General features: G+C 31.8%; 2 protein-coding genes across 2 annotated transcripts; both read right to left on the bottom strand.

Annotated features, from left to right (window-relative positions):
* Positions 1-2,079: 2,079 nt before the first annotated feature.
* On the bottom strand, positions 2,080-3,737 carry LOC122605114 (shikimate O-hydroxycinnamoyltransferase-like). The gene is made up of 2 exons (XM_043777995.1): positions 3,330-3,737; positions 2,080-2,982 (listed from the first exon to the last, which is right to left on the bottom strand). Exons 1-2 carry the CDS (start codon positions 3,735-3,737, stop codon positions 2,080-2,082), a joined length of 1,311 nt encoding a protein of 436 aa, XP_043633930.1.
* Positions 3,738-12,906: 9,169 nt separating this feature from the next.
* On the bottom strand, positions 12,907-14,427 carry LOC122604646 (UDP-glycosyltransferase 73E1-like). The gene has a single exon (XM_043777519.1). It carries the CDS (start codon positions 14,425-14,427, stop codon positions 12,907-12,909), a length of 1,521 nt encoding a protein of 506 aa, XP_043633454.1.
* Between the last annotated feature and the right edge of the window lie 338 nt (positions 14,428-14,765).

Genomic DNA, 14,765 nt, shown 5'->3' with positions numbered 1-14,765 from the left:
AGTGTGTTTTGCATCATTGTAAATTGTTAAGTTTTTAGTGTATTAACAACTTAACAATATTTTCTCTTTTCTTTCTTTGTAAACCGATCATGTATTCATTGTTTAATCAATACTACTTATGATCAAACTTATTTACTTTTATGTTTTATGTTCTTAAAGTAATTTACATTAGTTGTTAATTACATAATTTGTACAAACTAGGACTTTCAAATTTACATTAGTTGTTAATTACATAACCTTATAAACTTGGGACTTTCATATAATCTATCAATAAAAACAAAGTGTGACCCAAAAACTATGTACTTCTTCAATCCAAAAAATATTGTTTGAAAATTATGTTTCAACAAGAGTATCATTTATGCTATGTTTGTTGAGTTTGAAATAAGTCTATATTACAAGCTTTGTTTAAGTTGGAGATTAATTATGTTTTGACTATATGTATCTATATCTATACTATAACTTGGTTAAAATTAAGCTCTAAAAAAGTGTCCTACAAGTTATATTTATTAAGCTTCAAAAAAAAAATATATATATTGCCAACTTTGTTGAAATTATAAAGTAACCATATGTTTGAATTGATTATCTATATGTCCATACTATATTATAATGGGTAACTTATATTGCTGAAAATATGTTTCAACTAAAGTATCCTACAAGCAATGTTTATTAAGTTTGATGTAATGCATGTAACTATGATATAACTATCATATATGGTACATAATTTATTAAAATGTGTTTATTGTTGAAACTTAAAATCAATATTGAAATTTTAAGTTTAATGTTAAAAATCAAAAGTGAATTTGCTTTGTAGTAAATATAAATATAAATATAGATATAGCTAGACATAGATATTTCTATCTAAAAATATATATATCCTACAGGGTTGGGTATTGTAAAACAAGTATTAAAGTAAAACAAATAGAACTAGATCTTGACCCTTAGATCATAGTTAAATTGATGTACGAAGATTCACGAAGCAATTGATGCACGATGAGTTTTATGATGCACGATGATATCCAATGAAGAGAAATCTACTGATTTATTTATTTTACTTTAATACTTGTTTTATTTTACTTAAAACTTACATTTATATTATATATATCACAAAAAGTAGAAAGTACATAAGGGTTATAGCCCCAACATTGACTTAATGATTTGGATAAATATGTTAGAAACCAAAAGCCCTTTGCAACCTTTTTTTTTAATGTGGAAATTGTAGCGAGAAACACGAGGAGTGACTCGTGCTAAATCTAATAAGTTACGAGCGTTGGTATTGGTTCTTTCAAGTTTTATCTCACCACTCACTTCTAACTAATCACCTTATGTCATATCAACTCTACCACTCACCGACCACTCACTCACAATTCATCCAAATTTTGTTAGCATCCGACCACTCACTTCACCACTAATTACCTTTTTCATTTTATTTAAAAATTATACTTATATTAAACATTACATAATATTAAAATATAACTTCTTTAATAATAAAATTAAAATAAACCTATAATAAAAATATATTCACAAAAAAGGTAAAGAAACTTTTTTTTTTTATACATACTGTATAGGGTTAAAAATGAAATATTAATCTAAAACAAACATACAACATACAAATGGGAGCCGCGTTTATTGTGTTCACCACATTTAGCATATCATACATATATATATATATATATATATAGAATTCTACAGTAAAAATTAAAATTAAAAAATTAATATGAAAACAAAACTAGCCAGTCAACATACCCGTTAGCATGCCTTGAAACACCACCACGTACGTGTGGTGGGACGTTGGCGGCGGTGTTTAGTCGTGGTGCCACGCCCACCACGCACCTATAATCCGTCCGATGCCAACGCACTAAGTAAAGGCAAACGTATATGGAAAACCTTGGTTATTGATAAAGTGATTATAAACGAAACTATAAAGTGATTATAAACGAAAAACACACTTAATTTTTCTTGAATACATATCGACCTGATGATAAACGAAGTACAAAATGATAATAAAAACACCATTATTCAATGATAAGATAATACAAAGTCATGATGAGAACAAGGAACATGTCCAACATATGTCTATGATCAGATGTTGTAGAACAAGTTGGTGAAACGCTTGTGGTGCTCAAGTTTAAGCCGAATGAAGAATGACAAGCCCCCATCATCAATGGGGCTTGGTAACACAAAACTCAAACCTTCTATTGGAATCCCAGCAGGCCCCACAAATATAGGTCGACCCCATCCAAAGTCAGCATCATAAAGTGGGAGCTTAGCCCAACTACTTATTCCAAGATCCGAGAACATACAACTTTGGATAATACTGATAAGTACAGCCTTCATATTGGGTAGTTGTAGTTCCAAATAGTCGAGTGTTGACCTCAGATAATTGTTGTCCCGTATCACTATTGCATCGTGGATTTTACTAGCAGCATACCAACTAGGATTTGATTTTAATTCACCTAGTACCGTTGTAGGAGTGGCTCCTAAGACTGCACCATTCCCAAAATAACCTGTAGGCAGATTGGGCTGAAAGCGGCCACGCCCATCAATAGCAAAGTAGACCTTAGTTTCTTGGTCATCCGAAAGCCCCCGGGCTTTACACATGCACTTCCATATATGGCCAGCGAACAACTCAAAAGTGCTGTAGTTGATTGTGCTACCATCTTCCTTTGATTTGACTTTAAGCGCATCGAGCTGGTCTTGTGATAACTTGAATATTGATGGCACGGTGGTCTCATTTGGTGCTGCTTTTTGAGATTCCAGTGTACTTGGAGAGTATGCGGGTTTGTATTCGACGTGTTCAAAGGCGGGCTGTGGTGGGTTGCGAGCAGCAAGGAGGGTCGGGTCTATGAAAGGTGGTATGGTAAGGTCAAGTCCACGGGCCATATCTGACCATGTGTTGATAAAGTGGAACATGGATGCTGCATCCACGACGGAATGATGCATCCCAACTCCAAGAGAAACTCCCCCACATTTAAAAAAGGTTACCTACTCAAAAAATTTACATATTATGTGACACATATATTATTACACATCACGAAAAAAAATATATGCCACTCCGTATATAAAAACAAGACAACAAGAAATGTTTGTTTTTTCATTCACCAAATACCAACCCCTTACTAGCAAAACGGGGTTTTTGCAGACCTTAATTTCTTTCTGGTTTAACACTCGAACAAAACTAAGGCCATAATTTTTTCTTTATTCTTTTTCTGGTGTTTAAGGAATTTAATCTTGCAGTATTATATAATGGTTTGTTTTGATGTCCCATATTTTGCAGAACACGCGACAAATTAACTTAACATTTTGTTATATAGTACTCGTAGAATATTTACCTGCAATATGAGTATAGGATTGGATTCGATTGGTAGGGAGTAATCAACAGCCGGGATGAGTTTTCGAAGCTCCATTGTAGGTGCAAACTCACCATAATAATCAATCACTCCATCAGATTCCGCTTCAACAAACAAAGCACCTTGTCCTTGACAATTTACCTCAACTCGACCATTTTGGTCTTTTTTTAGCCTTCCTCCTAAAGAATAAAATGCACCCAAAGCCCTGCTCAATGCATCTTTCAAAACTTGTGTATCAAAGAAGTTGGCATCACCATTGGACTGGTAAAAAAACACAATTTCTGTGTGAATATCCGGCTGCACCAGGTCGAGGTTGGAGCTCCACAGCTTTCGCCTCGGTGTCTCATCTGTTGGCTTGACCATTGTCATTTCTCTTACACTAATCTTCATATCTTCAAATCCTGCTTAACCAAGTGCAAATGTATGTATGTATTTATGGTCATATATGATTTGGTGTATGCGGGCCCAGATGATGGTAAATTAGATTACTAATAACAATCCTTGAAATTGGACATTTGTGGTGTTGACCGAGGCTTAGGCACGTACCCTAGGTACAACTTTTTACGGAAGGAGTTTTCTAATTAAATGGGTTTCTTCCAATAAGGAAATTTAGAGAAAGATAGAATTCTTTTTTCCTAAAAAATGTCTATGTATATTCTCAGGTTGATACTAATAACATTCTAATGTAATTTAATTAAAACCCTTATAAATAAAACTATGTGTTGTATCATAGAAGAGAGAAGTATCCTCGGAAAAAATGTATATAGTATGAAATAATTATAATTGTGTTTATTATTGTAAATAATCATTTTTAAATTATGTCTATTGTATATAAAAAAGACATACGTGACAATCATATATAGCTGTCACTTGTTATTTTTGATTGGTTGGATACATTTTCTTACATACAATAAACATAATTTAAAGATGATTACTTACAAAGAACACAAACTTAGTTATTTCACAGTATAGACATTCGAACAAAGTTTGTTACATTCCATAATATTTATCTGTATATGTTTTTAAATTATAGTTAGTAAATGTCTTTGTTATATGTTTGTGTAATAACGGTGCAAATAAAATTCAATGCGTTGATTTTGTAATATAACAGTCTAAGTAAAGAAACTTAAAAATAACAAAATATTTCATAATTCACTTATTCATAACTTAAAAAGTTTGATTAAAATGTGTTTCCATAATGAGAGCTAGAATTAATATATTAGATTTTATCTATACTTTTTAATAAAGTAAACTATTTCCTTCCATTTTTCATAAGATGAATTAAACTACCAACTTCAAGACTATCCTTTTTATTCTATCCTCGTTTCCCCTATTAATGTATCAAGAATATCGTTAATGAAATAATTTACAATATTTATCCATCTACTTCTAAAATAACCACACAACTTCTTTTGACTTTAATTACATTTACACCAATAATCTCATAACAAGATACATGTACTAATTATAATAAACATCAAACCATATAAAACTGCATGCTACATGTGCTAAATAAAATAAACAAAGCAAGATACATGTTTTGATTATTATAAACAAACTTAACAATCAAATTACTTATTTGAATGATAGCAAATATTGTTTTCAGTACAAAATTTACTATTGTTAAATAGTGTTTTTCCTACTTTTTCAAGATATTTTCTTATTTATTTCAAAATTTACTGTTAGAGCAGGGATTCGCTGAGGGACTCAGCGAGTGGCTCATTCAGCGAGCTGTCAGCGAGCTCACACATCTGCAAGCATAATCTATCTTCAAAGTCTAAAGGATATGTTCAATGACTCACCGTCCAGTATTTGTTAGTCAAATATGAGCGGGAATTTGAAGATTAGAAGAATGGTCCTAAGGACACGTGTTGAAAGATCAAGATGAAGACATGTGACCTTGTACTACTTCGATGCAGTGAAGTTTCTCTTTCATACCGTTTTTGGAAACAAACAAGATAAAGGAAAGAGGCTTCTACAGATCTGAATGATCCACCAATAGATAGTTGACAACCTTCATGTGTCAACATCTACTAGGGTAGTCATATGATTCCTTATCTGCCTATAAAAGGAATCACTTGACCTAGCCACAAAGTTGTTGGTGTGTTCCACAGTTTACCTTATTTTCTATAAGTAATTTGTTAAGTTTTTGAGTGTTCAAAAACTTAACATATTTTTCTGTTTATTGTTTATTGTTGTTGTTATCAAACAATCATCCATGTTTTCATCGTTTAGTTGAAATACATATAACTAAACAAAGTTCTTTACATCTCATCTCTGTTATTATTATTTCGTATGTACATTATAAGTTAGTTAATTAAAACACAAGCAGTGCATTCGAGGACCATCATTTACTATTGTTAAATAACATGTATAGTTTGTCGAGTCAAGGATTCGTTAAACAGACTTGGTCGTTGATGAGATTTATCAGCGATACAGTAGCGAGTCCAGTGACTCTTAATGAACGGGTGGTTCTTATCTAAATTGTAAGTCAAGGCGGGAATAATTTGAACAAGTAGAAGACAAGAGTCACATGATGATTGTTCCAATTGTATTTTACTTTGTATAGCAAACTTGCAGTTGGATCCAAAGGGAAGGGTTTCTTTCTCATACCGAATTTGGTAAAGAAGACAAAGGCTTCTGATGTAAGTATTTCGAACCAATAGGATCTTGAAAACCACCATCCTAGCTAATTCCTTCTCTATATAAGGCAACACAGCCGCAACACAAACACTTCGTGTTTGTCACCACAAGTGTGTGTCACTTATTTTCTCTCTAATAATTGTTTAAGTTTTTAGTTAGTCTAAACTTAACAACTGTATGTACTTTTATTTTCCTATAAGTCAAGTTGTAATATCGACCATGTATTTACTGGTTAATCAATGATACATATGATTAGACTTGCATAGATTACAGTAATTGAACTTTACTCTTGTGCTTTACTTTACATTCTTTACTTTCTTGGCTAGATAATTAACATAAGTATTGCAAATTATGGACTGTCAAGTGGTATCAGAGCCACTATTGCTAATTTATTTAAACAAGATCTGTTTGCTTACTTATTGCTTAATTCTGCACTGTTTTTTTCTTTTCTTTTATTTGTCTAAACTTCTTAATCTTTTCTAAAGCTAAAAGTATGACTGTTGTACCTACTCTTGTTAATACAAGTGACTTTGGTTATGTGTCCATTCCACCAAGATTCGAGTCAGATGACTTTGGATCTTGGAAGAAGAGAATGTTGTTACACATAGTGGGTGTAGAACCATACTTGATGACCATTCTAACCAAAGGTCCATATGTACCCACTCTGGTACAAAGAACACCATAAGTAGCTGCTGATGCTCCTGATATTGTGATTGACATGGTCAAACGAGAGGTGCAATGGACTGATGATGAGTGGGGAATAGTAAATCTTGATGCTAGACTCAAAAACATGATTGCCACCTCTCTTCCTACTGACATCATGAAGCTCATCATCAAATACCCTTCTTTCAAAGAAGTCTGGGATAGATATATTGTACAGAATGTATAAAGGCTCTAATGACACAATTGCTACCAAAAGAATTGACCTTAAACGTGCTTACGAAAACCTCTTTTCTAGACCCGATGAAAGTCCTGACAGCACATATACCCGATTCAAAGGGTTGCTGAATGATATGACAAATATTGGCATAACCCATGATAATTTTGAGGTATGCCACAAGTTCATTGGTAATCTTCCTATGAAATGGCAAGGCTTAAGACAAATCTTAAGAACCACAAAGCAGATTCAGACTCTTGACTTGGAGTCTCTCTTTGGTATGCTTCAAATTAAAGAAAGAACTCTTGCTCAAAACCTAAGAGCTGCTGCTGAAGCACGACAAAGTGCTGGTTGTTCTTCTTCTACTACTATTTCTTCTGCTTATTCTGTCACTGACCCCCTTGCCCTAGTCTCTGCTGAGCCCAATAATCTTAATATTGGAGCTAGCCCTTCAAATCTTCCACCCTCTATTCAATCTCTTGCTGATGATCTTGAGACTGAAGAGAAACAAAAGAAGTTCAACGACTTCATGGAATTTGCTCTAGTCGCTGGAAAGATGTACTTCAGAAGGTGGAATAACCGTAAGTCGGTTACTGCCTACAAGCCTCTTGTTGATAAATCTCAAGAAGAGTGCTTGAGATGTGGTAGGAAGGGACACTACCAAAAGGAATGCAGAGTTGCTATTCCAACTCGTGCAACTCCTAAATCTAACCCTTCTAAATTTGCTGATTAATGACAATGAAAACTGAAACGTTAAGAATATATCCCGATATATATATATAGCCAATTGAAACGTTAGGAATGCAGAATTGCTATTCATTATCTGGTAGGAGTCCGTTTTTGACATGTGATTAGTGAAAACGAGAACTGAAACGAGAATCAGAGGATCGTTAAGCCAAACGATCGGTTGATGGAAGAAATGATAAATGAGATCATTGATATTATCAATTTTCTATTTATATAATAAGCAAGTATTATATAAATTGACTCTCAAACTACAAGTACTTATGTATGTTTTAAGTTGCCATTCTTTAAATGTTTCGATAATCAACTATTTCGTACAATATATGTTTATATACAACATCCATAGTGACAGTCCACTTGTTTTCTTAACTTATATTAATTACCTAGACAAGAAGGTGAATGATAGAAAGTAAAGAAAAAAACAAGAGTAGAATTCAAGAACAACAATCTATACAACTTTAATCATATGTATCATTGAATAACAGTGAATACATGGTCGATATTAGAACTTGACTTACAAGCATGTAAATGAAAACATAATTGTTAAGTTTAGACTAACTAGAAACTTAAACTATTACAATAAATATGAAAGACACACTTTCAAAGTGACACGGACTTGTGGTGATAAACACGCTTCTTGTAGGCGGTTGTGTTGCTTTACATAGCGAAGAAGTAAGGCAATACAACAAATGTTGATAGGATGGTGGTTGTTGATTCCTTATCGGCTAGAAATACTTACGACACCTTTTGTCTTCTTTACCAAATCGAGTATGAAAGAGTAACCCTTCTCTTGGATCCAGCTGAACCTTTTCCATATAAGGTACATTACAGTTGGAGCAACCACCATGTGACGCTAGTCTTCTTCTTATTTGAATTCTTCCCGCCTTGACTTGCAATTTGGATAAGGATTCATTGTTGGCAAAGAGTCACTATACTCGCTGATAATTCGCTGATGAATCTCATCAGCGACCAAGTCTGGTTAGCGAATCCTTGACTCAACACATAGGTTTGTTCGTGTATCCATGCAACAAATATGTTTGTTCGTGTATCCATGCAACAAATATGTTTGTTCGTGTATCCATGGGTACCTTGCTAGTATAATACTAATTATTATTTTTTTGACTAATATGCCAATGAGGTGGTGAACCATTGGTAAGATATTTAAACTTAAGGTATTCCATCAAGTTATGTCGCACTTCCTTCCTTTGTAGGGTGGATTATTGATGGTGTTTTTGTGAGAGTCGTGGTTTGCATCCCAAGCATGCAATTGTGTAATTCAACAATACGAGTAGCGTAGTTTTCGGTTTTAAACTCAAAATTAACAACTTGGAAAAAGTGGGTAAAGGTGGTATTGTTTCCAGCAGTGTGTCATGGGTGGGAAAGAATGAAAGATGTGAAGTGACGCTGTCATAGTGACACAGAAAATATAAAGATGTCATTGTTTAGAAAGGTGACTAAGGTGAGAAATATGTTTGTAAAATTGTTAAAGAAAACTTTATTATTGTTAAGTTATATTCTAAGATTATCAATTGTATAATGCACAAATGATTTAATTATCTCTTTTTCTTTTCTTTAAAAACGAAGTTAATATACTTATTTTATCTTTATAACACATCAATACTTAGAATACTTATGACGCTAACTTTTTTATATATATAATATATATATATATATAGTCAAATGTTCATTTTTTTTAATATATACTTACTTTATTTAATTATTATCTGTCTTTATAACTAAGAGAAAATGCTTTTGATTATGTGACAATTATGTTTATTTGACACTTTTTCAGTTTATCTTATTTTTTGATTTTTTTTAACATTATTTGATTCAATATATGTTATGTGTGTTGTCATGTCGTAATTGTTTATTAATTATTAATTACTTTTGAAAAATAAAATCTCAACCATTTATTTAAATTTTAAAATTTTTTTTATGTCATGTATGTCATCATGTTGTAAATATTTATTAACTATCAATTACTTTTAGAAAATAAAATTTCAACTATTTATTTAAATTAAATTGTTTTCATTATATCACTAAAAAAATAATTTTGCTCTTAATAATTGACATATAGATTTAATTGTCACATTAGATTTTTGATTGTTTATCATTCTATTACAATATAAATTTTATTTTCATGTGATGTGTATAGTCATCTCATGCTCATTAATCCAGGTTATAAGTTAATTAGTCAAAGATTTTGTCAATCAATATCAATATAAAATGAGAAAAAAAATTATTTGATATAAACTAATTTTCACGTTATAAATAAATCAATTTGATATTTTCACATCAATATATCAATTTCTTGTTTAAATTAATGTCTATATTTTACACGTCTTAAATTTTACCTCTTGCTTTATCGCCATTCAACAAGAATTTTTTCATTTATTTCGTTTTTTTTCTTTTTATGGCCAATTCAATTAATTATGTAGCTTTTGTAAAAATGAAATATTATATTTAGAATTTTAGTTTTGTTTACGGATCAACTCAATTATACGTCATTCTTGCAAGAGTTAATTAAGAATAAGAAATAATTAGAATTTTTTGATAAAAAATGAGCTCGTTGTTATTTAGGCAACTATATTTATTTATTTTTTAATAAAGTGTTAATAGTTTTGTAATTTGTATGATTACATGTAATATAAAATTTGAAAATATTTAACAATCATTGTACTATAATATATTCTAATAGATTTATTACATTATAGTTATTTATGAACAAGTATTAAAAATAACATATATTATCTACTAATTATAATATTTCCGATTAATTATTATAATGTTAACTGACGAGTCTAATCAAGTTAGTTTAATAATGCGTAATACGCGAGATAAATAAATTAAGTTTTCTAAATAACGTACTTACTAATTATATATAAGATAAATTGAAATATGATGATATTATTATTCAAAAATCTTTATGAATTGAAGTTGTTTAATAGGATTTATATGTTGAGTCATAGTGTAATTGATTAGATTTATTGATAACAAACAATGTAAAAAAAATGTTATAATTTTTAGTTGTAAACTAACTCAACTTATATATGTTCTCTAAAGTTAAGTCATCTTGTATCTCTAAGTTGACCTAATATTCAAATGTATTGATGTAATAACTTTAAGAGGCCAATGATTATTCAAGATGCCTTAATGTAGATTATAGCATTTGACCTAAATCGAAAATAATGAAGAACATATATAGAATAATAGAACTATATAAGACAAAGTTAGGTGTAAAAGTCAGCTTGGACTTACAGTCAGCTAAGATGAATAATCTTGGCGCTTACGATATGATGTACAAATGTCCTAAGCTGCTTTATCTACTTCTGATAATTGGAATCAATCTTGAGATTGGATAAACATAAAAAATAAAAGATACAGAGTACCCAACCAATCCTCAGTCGTTGGTGGGTGTCCTTGATGTGGGTTGTTCTATCTCTAGTTGGCGATGAAAAAATTTGGTGTTATAATACTAATTCAATATACAAATTTTAGTTATCTAAAATGAAAAATCTAATGTTGTGTTTACTTAATTTAAATAATTTTCCACAATTTTCCATGTGTATATAGTTAAAGTAATTATTTTTTTTATAATATAAAAATGTAGAAATTATTTTTCATGATTAATGACTACATTTGAATTTATTAAATTAAATTTTAAAAATATTAAGAAAGGTAAATTAAACATATATATAACTATGACAAGGTTAATACAAAACAACATCAAACACAACATAAGTCCTTTTATTTTATATATTTAAACAAAATAGAACCTTATGTAATTAAATATATTAATGTATGATAATTATAAAAAAAACATATATATATGTATATACATGTATATATGTATATATATATATGTATATTTATATACTATTTTATAAAACAAACTACCCCTCCCCTTTTTTAACGTTTCTACCTTTAAAATACCCAAAATACCTTTAATTTAATCTACACACTACATCTATCCAAAATACCTCTAAAATATTTTTTTCAACCTTATCAAATCAAACTATCTATCTTTTATTCACTAATTTAAATATTTTCACCTATTAAACCTATAATATTCTAAATAAAACTATTTACAACATACATCTTTTAAGCCTTAAAATAACCACATTACCTCCTTTTACATTAATAATACATGGTTACCGCTAGCACCACCGTCACTACCATCACCCATCATTGTCATCGCCGCTGCATTGCGCGTGTACACTTCTCGTATATATAATATCTACGTTTATTTAATAAAAATGACATTTAGATATTAGAAGGAAAACATTTACGTATCGGGTATCCTATAATAAGTTACAATACCATAATAAATAAATAAAAGATATATATAGTCTCAAAACTTCAAGCTTAAAGAATTCGTAAATAATAATAAAATTATAATTTGTAAAAGAGGAAATGAGAGTCGAATGATTTGTACATATTTTTATTTATGGTACATTTAAATAATTAATAAGGGTAGAGTTTGACAAATAATGTAAAGTATAATTATTTATACGCTTATTAAATAATGATGAAATAATTGAGTTTGATCTAATGGTTATAAAATAAAGATGAAATATAATATACGTTTAGTTAAAGTTTTGGATTTACGATAAAAAACTTTTTTGAACCGCACGATAAAATCACATCGAAATCGAAACTTGTAAGGATAGAGAATGACGACAAATAGACTTGTGATTTCGGATCGTAAACTAAATTTATTTAAGTCTTCATGTTATTAACTTATTATTATAAGTCATATAAGTAACAGGAGGTGTAGAATTGAGTAAGAAAAAGAGACAATTTTATTAATGAGAAAACGATTAATTAAATAAGGTTATAATGTGTTTCGTATTTATAGACTAAGAGTTAGAGTTTAATTCTAAGTCTAATAAGAAAATTGAATCTATCTGTATATATACAATTAAAAAAGTTAATTTAAGAAAATAAACAAATTAAAATGACACGTGTAGATCAAAGATTACGCCACGTGTCATTTCAAGAATATCTTAATCATGTTTTAGTTTATTGGTAGAAAGGTAGATTGCAATTTATGGAAACGTTATTTTATATTTTATTTTAAGATTATACCACAATCATTATTAAAAATCATTACCAATAAAAACTTTTAATTTAAATCTCGCTAAATGCTCGGAGCCGCCAACAACAGCTGGACTTGCGAGATTTTTTATTCACACATCATTAATGTTGAAGTAGCAGCTGAAATCTGATTATGAAATACACGTCACGAACGAACGAAAGCACGTAGTTTGATGCAACATTTCTGCTGAAGTCTGATCACTCTCCCTGCTTGTTTTCTTGCGCTCGACGACGACGACGACGGAAATCTGAGACATCTTGAAACAACTTGGATACACTGAGATAAGAAGATCCTCCTTGGGCCATTGCCCCCTTAGCCATTTGCGCAAGCTTTCGCACCCTTTGCCTGCATTCTTTTACGATTCCATGTTCTTCGTCTAGTAAGCGGTTAACAGCGGTCTTGATGCTGTCCCTGTTCACCAACGGCTCCATATCTTCAAAATCATCTGAGTAGAGAGCTTCCTCGACACCTACGCTTACTCCGATCTTGAGAATCTGTACCATGTATATTTCATTATAAAACTGGTCCCATTTAATTGGCCATGTCACTATTGGGACTCCGGCACATATGGCTTCTACCAATGAGTTCCATCCACAATGAGTTAAGAAACCCCCGACGGATGGGTGGGAGAGTATCAACAACTGTGGGGCCCAACCATGTATGATCAACCCTCTGCCTCTCACCCTTTCTTCGAACCTTGATTCCGAAAACCATTCCTCGAGTTGTTTGGATTTGGTTCTTACGCACCATATGAATGGTTTGTTGGTGGCCTCAAGTCCTAGCCCCAGCTCAATTGATTGTTTTGTAGAAACGGGTACAACGCTTCCAAAGCTAACGTACAACACAGACTCTGCTTCCCTTTGATTGAGCCATTGCAAGCAGTAATGATCGTCGATGGCAGCTTTGCTTCCTCTATCATCATCTTTGTTGTTGTTGTATAACGAAACCGGTCCAACACAATAAACTTGTGTAGTAGAACCTCTCCGCTTTTGCAATTTCTTGGCGTACTCGGGTTCCACTTCCTTGAAGCTGTTAACCAAAGTACCAAATGCAGCTCTTTCAGCTTGCATACAAGCATAAGTAAACATTCCGAAGTCAACTTTAGATAAGGTGGAGGAACGACCGCGTATCTTAAGTTTAGTAACTTCAACTCGATCAGGCAATCCCGGCAACACCATCTTCTCGGTTTCAGACTCAGTACCTTGCCTAATTTTGTTTACGGCGATAACATCCAGGCACACTAGAGAGAAGCATCCCTGACCGTGGACCACTAAGCGTGGAACCTCAAACTTTCGAGCCACCTCTGTAGCCCACGGAAAAAAAAAGTCTGCGATTATACAATCCGGAGGTGTAGCCAGTTGATCCCGAAGCAAATCTTCGGCCGGTTTTTGTAACGATTCCATGGCACGATATAAAGTTAGCTGTTGCTCGGCTGTTTTGTGGGATATTAATTTAGAGTCTTCAAACCCTTCAGGTAAACCAAATTCGGCTAAAGGGAGTGCAAGCTCAAGCAGCTGGATCTTATGTTTTGCTTCAATTGTGGCCCGGTTAATGGTTGGTTTCAAGCGATTTGCGCCCGCTGGAGTGGTGACTATGGTGACCGTCGCACCACGTTGGGCTAATATACGAGCAATATCCACCATTGGTAGCATATGGCCTGATTCATAATAAGGAAAAAGCACAAAATGAAGGTTGTAATTAATTGAACCTCCTGCCATTTATCTAGTAATTAATGACCAGTAGTAGCGATCGATTAATAAGATGTGAGCAGTGATTATTATTAGTGAGATGTGAAATTGTGATAAGTGAGATGCATGTGATTATATATAGTGTCACTCTCGAATTGGGTTCGAGTCTTGTCAAAGACATTAGAAGATTATTAAGTGGTTGAGATTCACTTGGATACTAACCTAGTTGAAAGATTAGTGGGTACCAAATAACACATGAGATCAAGATTCGTATTCAATTACTTTTTTTTTAATGCTTTTTTATTTGAAGTGTTAAAAGCTTTTGTTAAAATACAATAATAGATAATTATATATTTATTAAAAAATTT

This window comes from Erigeron canadensis, chromosome 6, assembly GCF_010389155.1.
Source record: "Erigeron canadensis isolate Cc75 chromosome 6, C_canadensis_v1, whole genome shotgun sequence".
NCBI classification, from domain to species: Eukaryota; Viridiplantae; Streptophyta; class Magnoliopsida; order Asterales; family Asteraceae; genus Erigeron; species Erigeron canadensis.
The sequence above is the reverse complement of the archived record's forward strand: the minus strand, read 5'-3'. Positions and strand labels throughout refer to the sequence as shown.